This window comes from Cupressus sempervirens, chromosome 11 (genome assembly GCF_028749045.1).
Source record: "Cupressus sempervirens isolate cs-2001-9-10 chromosome 11, ASM2874904v1, whole genome shotgun sequence".
In the NCBI taxonomy this organism is placed as follows: Eukaryota; Viridiplantae; Streptophyta; class Pinopsida; order Cupressales; family Cupressaceae; genus Cupressus; species Cupressus sempervirens.
This window is the reverse complement of record NC_143128.1, coordinates 53085246-53107566: the sequence shown is the minus strand read 5'-3', so window position 1 is coordinate 53107566 and position 22321 is coordinate 53085246. Positions and strand designations below refer to the sequence as shown.

The 22321-nt window shown below is 36.1% G+C and overlaps 1 protein-coding gene across 1 annotated transcript in view; it reads right to left on the bottom strand.

The window, feature by feature from the left end:
* LOC149528201 (fanconi anemia group D2 protein) overlaps positions 1-19057 on the bottom strand; it is a 106149-nt gene extending 87092 nt beyond the window's left edge. Inside the window, exons 1-2 of the mRNA XM_089809080.1 lie at positions 18605-19057; positions 11900-12338 (exon numbers count right to left, since the gene is read on the bottom strand). Of these exons, the coding sequence (XP_089665206.1) occupies positions 11900-12338; positions 18605-18930 (765 nt within the window). The 5' untranslated portion in view covers positions 18931-19057. The remainder of the gene's footprint in view (positions 1-11899; positions 12339-18604) is intronic.
* Positions 19058-22321: the final 3264 nt, after the last annotated feature.

The following is a 22321-nucleotide window of genomic DNA, read 5'->3' as shown; positions in this document are numbered from 1 at the left end:
ATTAAAGTAAAATATAAAAATGAAAAGCAATTTAAAGAATTGTACAATAAAAGTGGTAGACAAAAAACAATTAAAATTTACTTGTGAGATGTTGTAGATGCTTAAATGGTTGACTATAGAGGTACCACCATGTGATAGCTCCTATGTCAAATTGGTCCTTCACTACAATAGGACTAAGTTAATTATCTCCTATACATATAAATATGGATAATATGTTGATTTATAAGAGAATATTACTAGAATTGCTTAGTCTTTTATTAATGATATCTTAAAGTCCTTACCCTCTTAATATAACTAATGTACTATCTTTAGATGTGATTTGAGAGGAAAGGAATATTGTGAAGAGAGTCTTTGGAGAGTTTCTTTTATAGTACTTTGATAGTGAATTTTAGTCCTTATGCATTTGGAGCTTGTAGTCAAGCTTACTCCATGTGTAAAGGAGGATTTTCTTTTGTAATTCATTATCATATGAGGAGACGGTTAATCTTGTAATAGGTTGAAGACCTGGTAATTAATTTTTGGAGCATAACTGGATTGGCCACTCCATTTGAGAAGGGCTTGGAGAGACATAGCCACATTGGCAAACCTCATTATCAACTATTTTGTCTTTTGTCTCCTTTCTTTCTTTTGTTCTATTCATCATGTTATTATTGTTTTGTTTGAGCATTTTATTTATATTATACATTCTTAAAGTAATGGAATAATTATATTTGTTAAGCATTTAATTAATCAATTGTTATGGATCCTGAGCAATTCAATATTCTTCGAGTTCAAAATAGTGATGGTTACTCTTAAGGAAGGAAGCTTCATCCAAGTAAGCCAATTTCTATCAAGTTAGGTTCTCATCATCTTAAAATAGTAAGGGCCCTTTAGAATAGTAGGGGGGAGGTGTTTAGTTCAATCACATTTCACTCTAAAGGTGACTGAATGCTGATATTAATACAAACGAAGCTATAGCAGTACTAATAGTTGCTGCTTAAATCTTAAATGAGCTTTAGTTGAGTGCACTTCAGTTATAGTTAGAGAAGTTGTTCGCTAAGGGCCATATTTATCATAGTGTATCCCTATGGGTTGAACCAATCATCTTTGTTAACAATACGGATGGATCAATGCATTTATGCATTAACTATTGATAGTTGAATAAGGTGATGATAAAGAACTGATATTCCTTGCCAACGATGAATGACTTGTCTAACCAAATAATGGGAGTGAAAGTGTTCTCAAAGATTGATCTAAAGTTGGAATACTATCAGCTTTGTATCCTTGAGTCTGATATTCATCAAACATCTTTTCGTACATGCTATGGGCATTATGAGTTCAATGTTGTACCTTTTGGGTGGGCCAATGTGCTAGTGCTCATGAGTTTCATGAATGGGGTGCTTCACACATACCTTGATCAGTTTTTTCTAGTTTTCCTTGATGAAATTCTAATCTATTTTGAGAGTATAGTAGAGCATGAGGTCCATTTGTGCTAAGTATTTCAGTGCTTAAGTGATCATTAGTTGTATGGAAACTTGGGCAAGTGTGAGTTTTTGTAGACTAAGGTGAAGTATTTGGGGCACATTATTACAGGTGATGGTATTAGAGTGGATCTTGATAAGAAGGTAATAGAGTGGATCTTGATAGGAACTGACTTATCATGGATTGACCAACACTAACTAGTGTTCTTGAAGTTTGTAGCTTAATAGGATTGGTGAGTTACTACCATTGATTTGTGAAGGATTTATCTCACATGGCTCATCCTATCACTTCTCTTTAAAGGAAAGGAAATAAGTAACTTTTGATGGAGTAGTGCGAGATAACTTTTTTGAGGTTCTTGATGAGCGATTGGCTATTGCACCTATCCTTGTAGTGCCTAATCTTGCAAGTGAGTTCTTGGTGTGTACGAATTCCTCATTAGAGGGTGTGGGGGGGGGTGTTGATGCCTTTGCTTCTTGTTGGATGTGAAGTCTAACTCTTCATTTCATCTTCCCAGACTATTTATTTTGTTTCGAGGTAATTGATAAAATACTTGCTTGTTATTAGCAAAGACTGGGAGGTCTATATATACAAAAGAATGGAACGATGTTTCCTTAGGAAACGATCGTAAAGAATAGAAACTTTCTATTCTAGCTAAGAGAATATCTAAAGCTAACTAAATGTTAGAAACATTCTAATATTTACAATAGATTACAAACAAATTGCCATTAACTAATAATAGACGTTTATCTATTATCGTAATACCCTCCCTTGATGGTTAACCTATCCACAACACTAAATTGTCCTCTAAATTTGACAAACATATCAAGACCAAGAGGCTTGGTGAGAATGTATGCAGTTTGATATGTGGTAGGAACATACTGCAGGTTTATTCTCCCATCTTCAACCAATTGTCGTATGTAATGACAGTGAACATCCACATTCTTGGTTTGTTCATGGAAACTATTTGATTTCGTTATGAAGTTTTGATACAAAAAAATCAATTTTTTCACCCTTAAAACGTCATTGAAACCAGACGAACGACCTTGGAAAAATGTTCATGGAAGCGACAATTTTTTTAACCAAACAAGGAGCCCCAACATCTGCAACGCGAGCCCATGATTTTGGAGATTGTAGTCAGAATTTTCTGGGAAAAAATCGCAATTTACCAATGGCAGAGATCACAATTTGCAGATCCGAGCTAGAAAATGAAAAAATGCAATTTCCAAACCTGTCTACTGAAAACCCTAGCCAAAAACATGGTAGTGAACAAACGGATTTCTCACAAAACTGGAAATGGGTTGTAGAGAAAATCTCAAAAATAATTTCCAAAAATTAAGGCAAATAACTTCGAAAAAAATTGAAGTATTGGCATTAATACCATATTGCGAAGTAATTGGTAAAATACTTGCTCGTTATTAATTGAGATTGAGAGGTCTATATATACAAAAGAATGGAACGATGTTTCCTTAGGAAATGATTGTACAGAATAGAAACTTTATATTCTAGCTAAGAGAAAACTAACAGTTATCTACAGCTAACTAAATATTAGAAACATTCTAATATTTACAATAGATTACCATTTACTAATAATAGACGGTTATCTATTATCGTAATATATTTCTTGTTTGACTCTGTCTTTTGTTGAAGACTATTGTATAAATATAAGGGTAAAGCCATGTATATGTAAGCTGCAATTACTGAATAATATATTTGCTCTGCTCTCAGTGTGGACGAAGCCACAAGTTGTGGTGAACCACGACATATCATGTCTCTTGTCTTTATTTGTGTATTCTTCATTTATCTATCATTTTAACAATTGGTATCAAAGCATGTAAAATCCTGGAAAGAAGAGCAGATTATAAGAAATTCAAAAGAAGTCCGTTAAAAAAGAGGACTGCAAAGGAAAGAAAAATGGAAGGGTAGTGTGCTGCAAAATATGAAATTGTTAGATGAGTTCATTTCCATTTGAGTTTTTCAGCATATATAATACAATGAATAACAGAAGATTATTGTGTTCAAACAAAATTATGTGTTTGCTTCCATTACACCAAATTTATAATCATTAATTTGGTTGCAAATTCAGCTGTTTCGCAGACAGCCTTGGAGTATTGACAAATCAGGGGCATGTGTTTGTGTTTCAAATATGTTTAAACCCCATAATAACTAAGCCACTACAGCTTTAATCATTAGATATATGAGGGTTAAAAGGGGGTGCCTCCCAATTTTCAGTGTCTTTGTTGGGTGTGCTATTTCTAATTACAATTCGTGGGTGCAAACACGAGTTGTGAAATACTATTGTAGACTGGAAGTAAGGAAAGTTTGTTGCGCTAGAAATCAAAGAATTGTATTTTTGTCCTTTGATTTGGGTACATGAGCATTGGTTTAGCAGCATTCTATAGCACTTTGTGCTTGTTGCATGGCAAGTAGAATGATGGAGGATAGCACTGAGGATGGGAGAAGATACAGATTTCAGATGGTTGTTGAACTGGGAGAAAAGACAATGATTGTGGTTTCATATGCAGAAAGAAGTTAAGTCGTCTATGGAAGCAAAGGAAGTAAAGCATGTGCCAAGTGAGAAAATTGGTTTGACAGAAGTTATTATGGAGTGCTGCTGTTTTCTGGTAGTGCAGTCTATTAAGACCATTTTGTGTTTTTTTTTTAATTTAATTTTGAGTATGGTTATAGACAGAGAGGTGCTTTTTTTAAGCCTATGTAATTTTTATTCCGTTAAAAGTTTCTCTGGCCGCAATATTGATAATGGTGTTGTTTGATTTGGCTCACTGTGGAGAAATTGCAGCTTCAAATATAATTCAATGTGATGTTTGGTGTCATCTTTTAGATTTTGTTTTTGATATCATAAACAATTTGGTGTCACACTGCAGTCAGAGTTTTAGCAAGAAATTTTTGTTGCCACGAGATGATTCCCTCCATGGGATTGGAAATGTTTGTTATTGTGCCATGGTTAGTTCTTGATTCTAGATTAGAGCGTTGGTATGATAGAGGTTCTCTTGACAGATTATGCTCTTTGAAGCATGAGGTTTTTTATTTTATTTATGGAGATCAAGTTTTCATGCTATGTTCCCAAGTTATGCAGACGTGCAGTGGGAGTTTTGACAATTGGTCTAGTTAGTGCTCTTGGTATTGGGTATTTTTGCAGATTGACCATGTAGGTGCTCTTGAAAACTAAGAGGCTTGGGTGAGGCTACAATTCTCTTGGTTTAGAGAACATCTGTTGAGATAGTTTCTCTTTGGAGGTTTCAGCATGAAGTCCGAGGAGCCTACACCTGTGGATGGGCGCAAGTTCATTATAGACCTAGTGGAGATTGTTCTTGGAGAAGAGTCGTTATGATTTGGTGTATCTTGGAGGAACATTCTCACTCCCCACGCTTGGTCTATTCAGCAGATTTATCTCCTTGTGCGTGTGAGTTTAGGAGATGGTTTATTATGGTTCAAAATTTTGGAATGTTTGGAGTTTGATCTTCTTGTTCATAGGAGCTTTCATCCATGGTATTTGGGTGTTGTAAATGCTCTCATATGGGAAGGTAAAGGAGATCATACTTGACAGAGCTAAGCACTTGGTGGTGTTGGTAGAAAGATGAGTTATGATTTGCATGGGTGTTCTAAAGAGAGGATTTGAAAGAGGTCATGATATTTTGCAGCACGTTGGTTGCAGTTTGCAGATCAACTCAAGTTAGTGCCACACCTTTAATGTGTTGATTGGTAGATTGAGTCAATTTTCGGTTGACATTGCTCATCGTTGTATGAGTTGGATATTTCAGCATAAATATATTGAGGTTCTATAGTTGGTTGGATGTGATTAGCAACTAGTTGTGGTTGCTATTCCAGCTGTGATGATTGTCTATTGGCAATTTTTTACCGTGGGATTTGGTAAGGGAAAGCAGAGTTTAAGTGGGAGGTTGTTCAGATGTGAGGTTGCAGCATGAGTTGCACTTCAAGTGGAGATTCTTGGATGTGAAGTCCAACTCTTCATTTCATCTTCCCTAACTGTTTATTTCTTGTTTGACTCTTCGTCTTTTGTTGAAGACTATTGTATAAATATAAGGGTAAAGCCCTGTATATGTAAGTTGTAATTACTGAGTAATATATTTGCTCTGCTCTCAGTGTGAACATAGCCACAAGTTGTGGTGAACCACGATATATCCCATCTCTTGTCTCTATTTGTGTATTCTTGATTTACCTCTTATTTTAACACTTTTGAATTTGATTGATGCAAAAAACAATCACACAATCAAATCCAGAAGCAAAGGTATCAACATGCTTGCTGTTGACTATGGTATTATATTCACATAACCACAAAAAAATACCTCTGGTATTGCATAAATTGAGTTTTGGCAATGGACCAACATCCCTTGCTGGATTCACAACATGGTTTCATATCACGAAATATTAATAAATCCATAATGTGCTTTCATATTTCTTATTATTCTATATATGCACTTGGAGATAATAAACTCACTGGAAAAAGGTTATGAATGGGAGATGAGTATAATGGGAATATAGGAAGCAGCAGAAGCCTTGAAAATATAATTATTTCTTAAATAAACATTTGCATTTTCAGAATTTGTACAAACATATTTCAAATTCAAAGAATAATTATAAACTTTTGAGCAACACCAAGAGGTTTTCTTCGACCGACTCTTTAAACCTGGTGCTCACAGTAAGTTGTTCTATAATTATCTATGCTCCCCCGAGTTTCCAAGGCGAAGAGCACGGGACAGGTTTCCAAGATGGCAAATTTTTTGACGATTTTGGGGACAGGGGACGGAAAACGAGGACGACTATATATATAGGAAAATTTTAAAATATACCCTGAAATTTGCAAATATACATGTCATTCATATGAAACTAAGCACAACATATGTACAAGCTTAAACATTATAGAACTTTAACATACACCATTAGAATTTCATCTAGGAAATAATAACCAATTTCAATACTTAATTGTCAATATGCATATCGATATGTGAACAAAAACATTTAAATATAAGTTTGGCGGTAAACAATATCATAAAAATTTGGAAATCTAAACATGCCCAAAGGCTAGAGGCTGCCATAAAGTTTCATCGTCATGTTCAAGTTCAACATAGAAAACAAAATATAGAAAAATGAAGTAGACTACTGCTCAAGCTCTTAGAAGCAAAAAAATCACCTCCTCTTCTTACAAAATGAAAACCCCAGCCAGCTACAACACACTCCAACTTCACAAGCAAAACCAAACAAATGAAAAAACAACCATAATGTGGTCTTTTTTAACCTTTAGGGCATTTGGAGAGGCGGAGCCCACTAGACGACTAAGTAGTGACAAACAAAATTAAAAAATTTGTTTTATTTTTTTTAAGCTTCACAAAAAATGCGGATGGCCAACCGTCCCTGGTATGGTTAGGGGACATCTGGGCATCCCCTTTTTTTCTCCCAAAAGTTCCCAAGTACCAAGGACATCCCCTACATTTTTTGCCTAATTGGGGACAGTGGGGGACGTTCCATGCCCGTCCCCCATCCCGAGGACATCACCGTCTTGGAAACCTTGGCTTTTCGGGCGGGGACGCATCCCCAGGGTGTATAGGTATTTATTTAGGTTAAAATTATTAATAAAATAATCGGCTACAACCAATAACCCATTAAAAAAAATGGTAAATTTAAAGCATTTAACTTTATTAATACAAGGGCTAAAGTTAGAAGGGGGAGTTATTTAAAAATTAAATGTTTTCCTTTACTAATGGGACTTGATCAAAAGTGACTTAAAATACATAAAGAAGTTAATGCAATCAGATTTCCACAATCCATGATTTATAATGTTTATTTTCTGGATTAGATTGTGTAGAGATTTTTCACAATCTCTACACAATCTAATCCAGAAAAATCTCTACACAATCTAATCCAGAAAATAAACATTATACATAAAGAAGTGTTTTTATTTATACCACTTGACTGGTAAAAGTGCAAACTCTCCTGTGGATGTTTTAAAGTTCATTTCTGTTATTCTGGACTGATTCAAAAAATTATGAAATCATTTGGAGAGTTCAAATTCAAGGGCTTGGAGTACGAAATCCCTCTTTGCTAGCAATCTATAAACTTATCAATGGGTCAATGAGTTTGACTCAAAAATCACACAGTTAAATCCTGATAGCAATATCGCAATTTGACTTGCTGTGGAAATTATCTCCTACTTATCAATTGATGAACTTAAGGGGCTTTCTAATGAATGGTTCATAAGGCACAACACTTGGTGAAGGTTTTGCAAATGGGGTTGTAAGCTTTGGGTTTAACCATGGAGGAAACTTCGTAGTTAAGCGCGCTCAAGCTGGAGTAGTACTAGGATGGGTGACTTCCCAGGAAGTCCCGGTGCTTCACCCCTGTGAGCAACACCTAGATCCAATGAGTGCTAAGTGTTCCATTTATTCTCATGAGAGATGGACTCATGTTGAATCACTACTCATGAAATATGGGTCAATGAGTTTGACTCAAAAATCACAAAATTAAATCCTGATAGCAATATCACAATCTCTAAACTATTGTAAGTTGAAAGTTTGTATTAGGTAAAACCTGAAAGCACAATATAGTAGCTGTTAATGTGCTCTTTCCGAGTTGTAATATGCTAAAGATTGACGAAGGTAAGAAAGAAGAAGGATATGAATGTCCGAAGGAACACAGAGAAGCCGAAGGAGGAAATGAATGTCCGAAGGAACACAAAGAAGCCGACGGAGGAAATGAATGTCTGAAGGAACATGGAGAAGCCAAAGGAGGAAATGAATGTTCGAAGCAACACAGAGAAGCCGAAGAAGGAAACGCGGATATGACTGAAGCTGAAGGACAGAACATACAGTACGAACCCAAAAGAAGGAAAGATTCTACTGTACGACTGCGCAGGAAGAAAGTATTATGTTGAACCACAGATATAGCAGAAAGGTACCGACGGCAAGGAAGACACACGATACGGTCTGCACAGGCAACAAAGAGGAAGGGTTCAATAAAAGTTGTAGCAGTACAAAGTGAAAGTGTTATTGACAGACAGAAGGGACAACTGATGGAGTCCATGCTACAGAGCTTCGGGAACAAACTGGGCGATATGGAGATGACACAGAATAGGCGTAGCAAGTTTCAACCAGGACAGTTGGCGTTGAGGTATGATGGACGGAATGAGATCAACCCAGGCAAGTTCAGAGTTAAGTGGGTCGGACCATATCAAATTCGGGAAGTGGGTGATAATGGAGCAGTAAAACAATGGATGCTAGATGGAAAGGAAGTTGCCGACACAGTGAATAGGTCGAAGTTGACTGTCTACCATGAAAGATGTAATGCACCTCCATGGACGAACAACTGAGAGAAGAAGACTATAAGTACTGTACATATGTAAATATTGTACATAGTTGTTTTTTAAAAAAATAAAAAATAAAAACACAGAGAGAAAAAAGTGTCGTACGGTTTTCATAATTGAAGGAAAAAGTGTCGTACGGATTTCATATTTGAAGAAAATCAGTATCGTACGGATTTTGTCTGCTCACCGTACAGTTTTCACTTGGTTTTTGAGTTGTACGATTTTTAAGTTGGGAGCTAGTGTACGGTTTATTAAACTCTAAAGCGCCGTACGGATTTAACCTGCTCATCGTATGGAGTTTGGAGGAAGAGTACGGTTTTGCAGATTGTAAAGTCTGAGAGGTACGGCTTTCTGTCAAGTGTACGGTTTTTCCCTTCCCTGGAAAGTACGGATTTTATGTAGTTTGGAATTCATCGTTTTGCATCCATACGGTGTACGAATTCTGAAAGGAGCTAAAGTGAAGACAATGTACGAATTTTTGAGCTTTGAACAGTACGTGTTTTAATGTATGATGTACGGATTTTCATCATTCCTGCCATATGGATTTAGGGAGGGAAACTGTTGTACGGATTTGTGATCTTTTGGTGCAGGCAAGCTATGTACGGATTTTATGCAGTCACTGTACGGACTTTTTCAGATGTGGTGTGACCGTACGGATTTATCAGATGCAGTCAAATAGGCACCGTACGGATTTGGAATTTCTTTGCAAAGCTGCGCACGGATTTGGGAGCCAGTCATTGTACGGATTATGGGAACAGCCACCGTACGGATTTTGGAGGTTGAGTTACCGTACGGCTTTGTTAAAAAGCTTGCCGTACGGATTTTCTTATATATGTTATTTGTTGTACGGAATTCGAGTCTCAGTGCGGATTTTTTTAAAACAGCCATCGTACGGATTTTCCAACATGGTCACCGTACGGAATTTTTTGAAACACCAATGTACGAATTTTCAGTATAATATGGTGTACAGGTTTTGCATAAATGATAAATATGGCGTACGGATTTGTCGTACGGCTTCTACCTGTTATTGCATTCAGATTTTGAATGGCATTCCAGGTTATTGCATAAGGAATTGGTGTAACATGGTAGAGGGTGGCAAGAGGTTTTCTAAATTTAAAAAAAAAAAAAACGTCGACATATCAAGCATGCTCAGAATGAGTATCAGATGATGCCATAGGGAAGGGGAAGCATCAGCAATTGCCAGAAAGAGTGTAGAATCGGCAGAAAATGACAGAAATGGTGTGTTTCGTGCAGTTTTGTGTGCGTTTCAGAGTGCTAAATTATTCTTGGCGGCGAGGGGCCCCGCCCCACTGCCCCAGGACCCCGCCGAGGGCGTTGCCCCATGGACCCCCAGTCATTGCGAATATCAGTCGTGGGAGTCGGACCAGTTGAGAAGACTTGGAGCTGCGGCAAGCATGGAGTGTTTGTGTACCAAAGGCACTGAGAGTAGGTGTTGGTCGTGAGGCTGTCTTGGTGGATGCGTAGAGAGCTCGAGAAGAGCTAATCATCCGATTGGAGGCAGTGCAGCGACACTTGGTTCAGTGTACTCGGAATTGGAAGGCAGAAAGTGGCACAGGTGGCTATCAGGTTCAGATGTCAAATTGGCTAAGGTGACAGTGTTGAAGACCAGTTAGTCAGTCAATGTATTTTGGTTGTTGATTTGTCTCAGAGATTTTGTAATAGTCGTCAGGAGACGACTTTTCTTTTTGGGGGGGATGATGTCGTCGGTAGAAATTGTGTATCAGCCGAAAGGTCCCTTCGGGAAAATTCTTCGGAAAGTATTTATAACCCCTTCGAGAAGCATTGTAGAGATCATATCAGATCACACAAGCATAACGTACTGTTGGCATATGCGAATAATAATAAGAGTTCTGTTGTTTGTTGTTCGTGTTCGTATTCATTGTCTGCGTGCGTTTCTTAATTAATCTATGCGGTAAACAATTAGCTTGTTTTGCTTGTCATCAAAATAAATATTTTTGCCATGAACACTTAACCAAAATAAGATCCTCTACTCTTTTCCTTATTACCAATGTTGTACAAGCATCAACATGAGACTGACACAAGCTCTTCCAAGCACAACCATGAGAATAATATCATCTCCCTTCAAGCAACCACACTAAAAAACTCGAAGACCACAGTCATTGAGAATTCCATTATACGTGTCCCTTTGGAATTTGAATTTGATCTCCATAATGAGAACTCAATACTTAAACCAAATTTAACTCAACTCCTTGGACAGATCCTACACTATTCGTCAAGTATGTGCCCAATTTACCAAAAGAATCAGTCTTAATGAATTTTTCAAGACACACAATTTAATCTAGAAGATGGATCTTGTAGTATGATCCCAAACGTTGATGATGAAAAGTATGACAGAAAGCTTATTCAGAAAAACAAAATGAAAAACTAACATTATAGAAATCTGTAAATTACATGACTAATAAAACATAAAATGTTCTTATTGAAGACAACTAAAATTTTATTTCTGTATTGTTGATTGTATTTAATGTGCAACATCCTTAATTCCCCAAAGTGGAAAGAATAGCAACTGGTTAAAGGAATAACTCTTGTAAAAGCAGTACAAACTACCACATTTGCAGTCCCTTGCAAAAAGATAAATACAACTCCCAAAATACAAAAAGATTTCACCAACATTCCACAAACAGAAAACTTAAGTTCAAATCTATTTTCAGTTCATGGTTTGTAGCATAACTAAACCTTCACAGATCTGACTTATAGGTTAGCAATATGAACAGTCGGTTTCCCAGTAACTTATGAGTTTATGCCCAGAAAACAAAATATCAAGGCTAAACTTATGCTATTGTTGGCAGTATAATAATAAGATAGATATGAAATAATTAATTGAAGTAAGAAGAAGTTTATTGATTAATTGCTAGGAATTTGAATATTAAGACAATAAATAGTCCTCTATTGCCTAGTGGCTCAAATATCTCTCTCAAGGAGGCAACAGGAAATCAATTTCCCCTATGTATGCTATGTTAAGAAAGTAATTATATTACCTGATTCCAACTCTTTATTGACAAAAGTGACCAATAAAAATTAAAAAATTCATGGAGTCTTTATGGAAATATATGACAGTACCTGTTCAAACAATTCATCCTCCAGATTGATATTTGAAAAGGCATCAAGGATTGGAACAATAAGATCCATATCCTCTTGCAACATTTGTTCAAGAGAAGAGACAACCATGCCATTACTTTGATCACCAATTATATCGGGAAGAAAGCTGATTATTTCCTTCTTGAGTGACAATGGACAAATCGACAATACATCCAACAGCTTTCTTGTTGATAATTCAGCATCAACTAGAAAATCTAACCATCGGAATTGATTTAATATTAACCTTGGTATATCCTGTTTCAGAGAGCTTGAATCTTCGTTGAAGTGTTCAGGTAATTTCTCCAGAAGGATGTCATAGAATTGAGTTTGAAGTGGTGCTACTAAGAGTAATACCCGTGCAATACTGTCAGAATATGACAACGCATCTGACATTCCAGTGTCTGATGTGCATTCAAGGATCCTGTAAAACACAAATAGGAAAATTAAGATTATGAAAAACAAAATTAATAACAAAATATACCTAAATAAAGGAGGCATAGCTGGTTTCATTAAGCAATAAATGACCAGCATGACCTTGAATAAATTATTTAGCTTATTTTACTGGGACCTAAAAATGATGAATGGACTCGAAGATGCTGTGTGTCCTTTAATATCGACCGACTCTTGTTAATCAGACTTCAAATTTTCTAACAAGAATTTATGATTATACTACAATTCATACTGTATTTTTTTTTAATTGGGTTGCTTGTCACTCAATTGTCTTGTCTATTATCAAAACTTGCTAAACAAAAAGTTAGACCTAACTATAAATCTGCAGCAGGCCGATTGTACATTAAAGTAAAACAAATAAGTGAGGATGAAATTAAGGAAAGAAAAGAAATAATAAAAAGGCTAGTTTTCATCAAAAGAACTATAGTCAATTTAGCAAAATGCTGTACCAGATGGAATTCCAAACCTACGTGAAGAGATGAACATGAAAGAACAACAAATACAGATGGAAATTACATGACAAAAAATTATTTCATTACCTCCCACTTTAGTGACTAGACAAATCAATAACTAAAGTGCCAACCAAAACGAACAACTCAAAGAAGAGCTAGATAAAATTACAACCAAATAACACTAACCCTACTATTTCATGTTCAACCAAGTTTCGTGATGGGAGGTTGCATGGACGGAGGGACAGGTTTCGGTGACAAGGAGACCATGGGCCTAAGTTTGGAGACAGCCGGGGAAGATAGCACAAATACATATGGTACTTCAAAAAATTAGCGATAAAAGATGTTAAGGAATAGGTATCGGAACTGTATATGAAACTTTCAAAGTTTACACAAGTAAACATTAAAAATATGAAAATGATCAAATTCAAATTTAAATATTAACAATAGTGGGCAGAATTTTGGAAATTTGGGAGCAAAGTGCAAATAAAACAAGTACAAGAGTTGCAAATGAAACTTTGGCTTACTAAGTGAAGATTAAAGTTACGGAAAAATAAACAGAAAAAACATAGAAATAGTTGCATAAATAATAAGAATAGTGGCTGAAGGTTTGGGGTCTAAGGGGGAGGAGAGTCTCAGCATGGTCAAGGAGCAGCACCCCTTGCAGTGGTCTAGAAGCAGAGCCCTCAAAAGGGTCAAGAGACAGCAAATAAGGCCTCCGAAACATCATAAACCTTCATTAGAAATGCCATTTTCACAAAATTTTCCACATTTTTTACTTGAGACTGAGTTTCTAAGTGAGGGTTATGGGAGACTCCTAGGCATCCCCAGGTAAATCAGGGGACTCCTAGGAGTCTTGGTGATGAAATCACAGAAGTTAACAGGAGATTAGAAGAGGAAAACAAGATGCTTAGAAAGGAAGTTGCAAAGTTCCAGAACACTATGGAGAGAGAGCAAGAAGAGCTACTCGTTTTGAGACAAGAGTTACACAAAAACAGACCAGCAAAGGAGACTGCAGAGTCATTGGATAAGGGGGTTACAAAACAGATGGAAGAAATACAATCAGCATTGGAGGACTTGAGAGTGAGAGAAAACAGTTTAAGGGAGCAGATAGAGGCAACCAACTCTTGGGTTCAAGTTGTGAATGGGACACCGTTAAATGCACAGACGGAAACTATAAAAAAACAGACCATGAAACAATTAATAGAAGAAAAAGACAAACAAAGTAAAGCAGCAAATTTCATAATCAAGAGTTTGAAAGATTTTGGGGAAAAAGAAAGAACAGACTTCTTAGTGAGAGACTTTCTGAAATATCAAATAAGGTAGTCAGGTAATATTCAATAGGTAGCCAGGTTAGGGAGGAAACCGGATAATAATAGATCTAGGCATGTAAGGGTTACACTAAAAGATGTGGAAGACAAAAACGCAATCTTAAAGCTGAGAGGAATGCTGAAGGCACACAATTTTACTTTGAATAGGATCTTACATTTGCACAACAAGAAGAACGGAGAAAAGAATGGGAGAAGGTAAAGGCTGCAAGAGAAAAGGGACTTTGGGCTGGGCTGAGAAATGGTAAAGCTCAAATCAGCGACAGATCTACTTTCGCTAAATAGGGATGCGAGGGGGCCCGGAATCTTCTACATCTAGTGAGTTGGAATTGTAGAGGTTTCCCATGGAGGAAAGGACTGGGTTTGGGGCCCATAGCAGAAGGGAAAGATGTCATTATTCTCACAGAGAAGCATGAAAATGAGGGTTGCAAAATACCAGACTTTGAAGGCTACAATAAAATCTCAGTAAAGAACAAAGGATCAGAAACAGGAAATGAACATGAAGGGATTGCAGTGCTAATCAAGAAAGATTGGGAGAGCAACATAAAAGTAGAAAAAGAAGACCCAAACAAGCAATATATATGGCCCAAACTAGTAGAAAAATGTGCTATAATATGGATGGTTGCATGCTATTTTGCCCCAAAAAATTCTAAGTTCTACAAGAAGAATGGTCTTGACAATGAAGACCCTTATGCCACTTTATAAAAAGACATCTTGAATTATGACTCTTCAAGATAGATAGTTCTAATGGGTGATTTTAACGCAAGGACTGCAAACAATCTAGCCATTCAGCTGGACAACAAGGAGGGAGCAGAGGATAACCCTATTTGGTTAGAGGAAAATGGGGATCATGAATGGGTAAGGATCTCAGAAGATGGGCAGGGTATTGTGTCCCGCTTTGGGGCTAAACTGCTAGGAGTTTGAAGCTTGCATGAGTTAATCATTTGTATTGAGATGGCAAAGTGGCCAAGCTCGGGAGGTATCACATGTAAGACCTACAATGTTCACAGCGTGGTGGACTACATCCTTTGTTCTCAAACTTCTATTTCTAGACTATTGGAATTTAATGTTGGAGCATGTCCTATTGAGTTGAAGTCTGATCACATCCCATTAAGTAATATTGGATATTTAAAATCAGAGATTGCAGGAAGCAGATAACATCTTGCACAAGAACAATAATTCTCAAGGGAAAATCTGCTTGACGCAAGAAAATTAGGAGCTATTTGTGACTGCACTGGAGCATCATCTTCGAATCTCACAAGCGAACAAGGAGCATATTTGCAGCAGCCAGCTCATCCTTGTAATCCATAAAGCTTTAGAAATGTGTAAAAGATCTCGGCCTAAAAAGAGGGACAACACTTTCCCTTCCAACCCTTGGTATGACGAAGAGTGCAAGGCAGCAAAAAAAGCACTCAAAAATGATGAATCAAACAAGCAAAAGAAAATATCATATGAAAAGCTGATTAGAGTTAAAAAGGAGAGATATGTCACATCAAGAAGAGAAGAGCTAATCTCTTTGGGGAAGCACAACCTTAAGAGGTTTTGGAAAGAATTACAACAAAAGAAGCAGCAAATTAGAAAAAATATTACAGAAAGCCAATGATTTGAGTATGCAAAACTCCTTTATGAGAGAATCCAAGATAGAAATACAACTCCCAGAATTAGCACCTCTATTGAACTTTTCTCTATAGAGGATATTAAGCAAGGAATAAAGAATCTAGCAAGTAATAAAGCAACGGATATTGATGGGCTGCAAGGGGAAATTTTAAAGTGGGGCATGGAACTTCTCGCTCTACACATTTTAGATATTTTCAACAAAGTTAATCAAAACGGCTTTCTGACAAATTGGACTACCAACGTGGTCATACCTCTACACAAGAGTGTAGATATCAACAAGCCATCTAACTATCGCACGATTATGGTTAATCCCCTCCTTGGCAAATTATTTGGGGGCATGATAGAGCACAGAATCAGTTGTTGGGCTGAAAAAGGAAAAAAAGAGCAAAAGGGCAAGTTGGGTCTAGACCTAAATATTCTACGATTGACCATTGCATCACTCTTAAACACCTTATTGAGAAGGTTTGGGATATCCAAGGCAAAGAGGCTTTTTGTTGTTTTGTGGATTTCAAAAAAGCTTTTGACACTATCCCTAGAGACAAATTTTGAAAATGGATGGAGGAACTTAAAATTCCAAATGAGCTTAGAGCGGTCGGTCTTAGACTCTATGAGGATGTCAGAGATAGAATCAAAATGAAAGATAGCATGTCAAAATGTTTTGGTAGTGATATTGAGGTTAAGCAAGGTTGCCCTCTCTCGCCTACCCTATTTGGCTTATATATTGATAAGTTGGAGGAAATGGTTAATAAAACTTCAGAGGGAGGAGTCCAACTTGCCAAATATGTGGTGAAGTTGCTTCTCTATGCGGATGATCTTATTCTAATTGCACAAATACCCAAGGATCTAAGAGAACGCTTGAAAACTTTGGAGAGTTTTTGCCACAAAGTTGGGATGCAAGTGAACACTAGCAAGACAAAAGTTATGGTGTTCTCTCTAAGAAAAAAACAAGAAGTTGACTTCCAATTTGAAGGAAATACTCTTGAGATTGTGGAAGAGTATAAATATTTGGGCATAGACTTTAACAACAAGCTCAATTGGGAAACTTGTAGAGCTAAGCTAATAGAAGGGGGTCGGAGGACTTATTTTTGTTGCAAAACAGGTGTAAACAGGCGGAGCTTCGGGATTGGAAAACCAAAAAGATTTTTTTTGGACTGCTGGTCACCCCTATTGTGTTATACAGGTGCAAGGTTTGGAGGAGCAGCCTCTCCAACTACAAATGGAAGCAAATAGAAAAAATACAAAAGAAACTCATCACTAATAACCTTAAAGTCAAATCAACCATACCATACGAGATCCTCTTGGCTGAAGCAAAGATGTTCCCAATGGAAGCCTCTACGGTTATAGGTCTATTAAGTTAATTAAACAAGGTGGAAAATATGGACAAACAGTGATGGCCCAAACTGGTGGTTGAAGAGGAGCTAGCCCGAAGAAAGAAAACATGGATGAAGCAAAACGAAAAATGGTTAATTAAGTGGGACATTAATATACTAGAACGCCCCAACACCAATGAAGAGATAAAAAGGTTCGTGCTGGAAAAATTTAAAACGGTAATGTGGACAAAACAATTAGGGAAGAAAAAGGCCCACTGTGTGAAAGAGTTCAACCCCGCATGGTGCCATGAGATTAAAGATTACCTTCGTGTAGATATGAAAGGTAACAATAGGTTGTTAGTGGCACAATTATGAACAGGATCCCATCATTTACACTGTGAGATGGGGAGATGGACGTTGCCCGAGGAGGATTGGGAAGAAAGAAAATGCATCTACTACAGTAAAGGATGTGTCGAAACAGAATGGCACTTCATCTTTGAGTGTGCAACATACCAAGATATCCGGGAGCAGTTCGAGGACAATTTGAAGGAGGGCCAATTACACCAGAGTTTTGAGGAAACAAGACTACATAAAATAGCGAGATTCTTAAAGCAGATTCATAACAGGTGGGCTGACATTGAAAGAACATGAAAAGTGCCCCATAGGCTGGCTGGTCTTGTGGACGTCATTAAAATACCTTCATGCATTCATTCAGTGACAATGCTGACAGGGGACATCCCGCATCCCAAAGACATGCCCTTGTGAAATGGCCATAGAAAAGGTGATAAAGTTCCTATAGTGATCTTGATAAATAGATATGGAAGAAGACCCATATGGATGCAAAGTGGACCTTTTCAAAGAAAGGTTCTATTCTCCCTAGTACTGATACAGCTAGCACTTGCATATTCGATTATGTGGCCACTCTCATTTCCATACTGAAAACTAGAACCAGAAGAATCAAAACAGCCGGAAGCTTTGAACTTAAGAATTGTAAGGTTCATGATTAAGGGGTTGCTTCTTGTTAATTTTTCGCCAAGAACTACAGAAACAATCTTATAAGTCTATTCAAGATATTTCCTATTTGCGGAGCAGTGAACAAGCACGAGATAATTCATACAAACTTTTTTGAGAGATAAATTGCTTCTCCTATTTGAATCGAAGTGGACAATTTCACATTTGTAGTTAGCTAGCGTTTACAGAATTTAAATGTAATTTTTGCGTTATGCATCAAATTCCTGCAACCCTATTTAACCTGGCATAAAGCCTTCAATTGACCAAACCTTAGTTTTCTAGCTATGATTGGTAGCTTACATAGAGTGGTCAATTGACAGTTTGCTGGCCTACGTAAAGACATCAATTAACACAAGTTTATAGCTACAATTGCTGGCTCACTTAAATTCAGCAATTCGCCAATGTTTCTATGGGTTATGGCCGGCTAAAATGCACATACCAAAAACCTGTAATTATACATATTATTATCCAATGTAATTTAACATCTTGGAACCAATTCGAGACAGAAAACAAAAGAACCACCTTCTGAAATTGTTGGAATCTTCAATGAATGAGCTCAAACCGGCTAAAAATTTGTCAACTAAGGCTGGTTCAGAGCGAAACCGGAGATCCAAACGGCGTTGAAGATTTTGCGTCTCCGCGGGTAAAAGAGCAGGGGCCTTTTCGCCACAGAGGAGAGTGCATCCCGCTTCTGCTAACACCGCCAGCATGAAGTCCACGTCTGTTTGCTCCACGTGGCGGGAAGTTTTCTTCAATGGAGAAGGAGCGGCACTGGGTGAAGAGGATGGAATCCCTCCGGTGCCATTATTAGAGCGCTTCTTTGCACTGTTCCGCTGAAGAATAACCATGGCTCCCGTGAATTCGAGAAGAAGAGGATACACAGTGAAGGATTCAGAGCCTCAATGAACGCATCTAGCCTTTAATGAGTATGCATTTTAAATTGGAATTGGCGGGAATAATACGAGCTTAAACCCTAAAGGTAAAGAAGCGGGATTTTCCTGTTTTTTTCTTTCGTCAAAGTCTCACGTTCTCAAACCGTTTGCAAAGAAACTAGTTTCAGTCATTTTCAATCGCGGCTCAGGATGAAATCTGTCTGTGGGAACTGTGATGGATGGAGTTTTGTTGTGGGTGCTTAAAATGAATCTGTGAAAGTTTTATATAATGTGAATAGAGCTAAATAGGGGAGCCCACAAAGAAACAAGGATGTCAAGTTCCTGCCGAAAGCTTATAAGATCAAAGTATTAAAATATTAAAAATGTATGCAATAGAGCTAGGTCCTGTAGTTGTTCTAGTTCTTACTAAAGTAGCTTATCCAGATCTTGCTTCCGTTGTTGCCTTTATAGAAAAAGATCCAAATTCTTATGTTCGTGCCCTTTCAATAGTAGGGGATAGACAGATTCTGACCCAAGCTTACGGAGAGGAGGGCGTCCATCTTATATATTATGTACGTTATACAACCAGTCATCTTAGTAGAATGTCAATTGATTTCTTAATACTTATGTATGTTTAGCTTAAGTCTTATATAATTCTAAGTATTTAGATTCTCCTTTAAGCAAAATTAAATTGTAATTTACAATGTTCAATTTGCAACTTTTACAAAAGAATTTTATTTTAAGACTTATATGTTTATATTACTATTTTATGACTTTTATTAAATGATATTTTTAATTTTTGTAATTAACAAATATAAAGATAGAAAAAATGATATAAAGCTTTATTCTGTTATTTGTTAAACTAATTCACATTATAAAACTAGATTTTCCAAATATTTACATTGTAGAAAAGTCTAAAGTTCAGGAGAAATATATTTTAATTTAATTTTTCAAGAAAACATATGTCAAAACATGAAGAAGATATTCTTACATATTGTCAAACTTATTTATTTCATTTCAGCAAGTTGTCTTATCATATTAATGTTAGCAAAGATATTCTTACATATTGTCAAACTTATTTATTTCATTTGAAAAAAAAAAATTAAACTGAAAAAATAAAAGCTAACTCATGACTGTAGCAAGGATGCAACCAATAAGATTAGAAATAAATACTTTTTTGTAAAATAGTAAAATATCAATATATTTTAAAACTATATAGAGTTAAAAGTTTTTGAAAAATAAAAGAATATGATTGAATGCTTTAATTGGAAAATAGCATTTCACCGAATGCTATAGTAGACTGCCTTCGGCAGGAACTAATAAATAAGGGAAAATCAAATGTTCTTTCCTTTCTACAGTTTTGATTTTTTTTTAAATCTATTACTTTTGTATCAATTTTTCTAAAGATAATTTTTTTAAGGTTTTCATTTGTAGATTTTCAATATAATTCTTTCAAACATTCTTGTTCATTGAGCACTTTTGTATCAATTTTTCTAAAGACAAATTTTTTAATGTTTTCATTTGAAGATTTTCAGTATAATTCTCTCAAACATTCTTGTTCGTTGAGCACTTCATTATGTAATGTTATTAATTTTTTATATTTTTTGAGTGCAATGATATATTCTATATGTCCACTCTTCTTTAGATATTGTCCATCTTCCAATTTTATACCTATATTAATGTGAAATAATTCTTATTTAGACAATTGACTTTTTTATTTCTATATTTATATTCTTGTATAGTTCTTTTGAGTATGGTCCTATATGGATTAAAATATTCTTTTGAGTGTGGTCATATGTGGGAGTAAAATGTTTGATGTGTACTCCTTCCTCCCAAGATGTCAAGTTTACTTGCTTTCCTTGAATTTGCCTTGAACCTACTTTTCATTTTCCCACTGATGCATGAGTACTCACTTATTTAAATACCCCAGTTATTCATTCATTTGTTATTTTGTTATGTCCATGTGTCATTAATGATGGATGAAGTTTTCGTCTTATGTGGAGGAATGTCTATATATTTTATAGTGTGCATAAGATTACAACTATAATAATCCATTCAAAAATGATAGTTAAAATAATATGAGTTTTCATAAGAATGTAAAAATTTTATTGTATGATATACGTAAAAATCAAGACATTCATAATTTAATTTAAACATTTTACATAAATCGTTCATGCATTTGTTATGCAATTTGTTAGTTTGAATATGAATTTGCTAGTTATGTCATGGGCAAAACATTGTTTTTATATCATTCTAGAAACTATAAAAGTAAGAAAACAACTTGCAAAATTATGTTAGAGTATAGCTTCAAAATATCAATTTCTAATAAGTAGTTGCATGAGAACATAGTAAAGATGTGTCCTAAAATCACTTGAGTAATAGAATCAACAATAATATTATTGTACAAACTAAGGTCCTGAATAGCTTCCTTCCAATTCAACTTGTGATGAAAAATTGTAAACAATATTTGAATGAACTTTTCCACAAAGGAGTGTTACCAAAATATATATTTAGTATTTTACAGGATGAGAAAATAGAGTATTTAACTGAATAAATTGTTGTACATCTTAGTCTTGTTGGATACAATTGTTCAATTGTGTGTTGTCTTTGATGTCACACAAATGTCATATCAGTCATCAGACAGAGTCTATGGAGCTCAGTTGGTTAGCAAGGCAAAGGACAGAGTCTATCGAGCTCAGTTGGTCAGTAAGGCAAAGGATAGAGTCTATCGAGCTCAGTTGGTCAGCAAGGCAAAGGATAGAGTCTACCGAGCTCAGAAGGTTAGTAAAGAAAGTAAACAGTTGTTACTGAGCTTTCAAGGTAATCAAAGAAATTTAGTTTTTACCGAGATCACTCGGTCGTCAAAAGAAATGTGGCAAAAGCAATTCTTACTAAGCTCTCATGAAGGAATTCAGTTCTTACCGAGTAAACTCGACAGCCAAAGGATTTTACAAATATTGCAATGTTAACCGAGTCAAGAAGGTTAACTCAGGAAATTTTTGGAAGCAGTATTTACCAAGCAAGGTCGGCCAGTAAAGGATTTCATTATTTTATGAAATAACATTTATTTGTTTAGAGTAATATTTGTAGTCGACTGACGTATGGTTTATTGGTAAATGTAACATGTGAATGAGTCGACTTCATAATCTAAATGGTATAATTAAGAGGTCAAGTAGCGAATTCTAAGTGTGTGAGATGGAAGTGTGGAATTAATGTGATATGAGGACTGATTATTGTGGAAGCGAATTTGAAGGATGATCAAAGATCATTGAGGAGCAGCAAAGCCATATTTGATCTAGGAGGATCTAATGATGCAGAACAGAGACCTGTAGTCAGCAAATTCAGTTGCATCTTATTCAGGTTAATT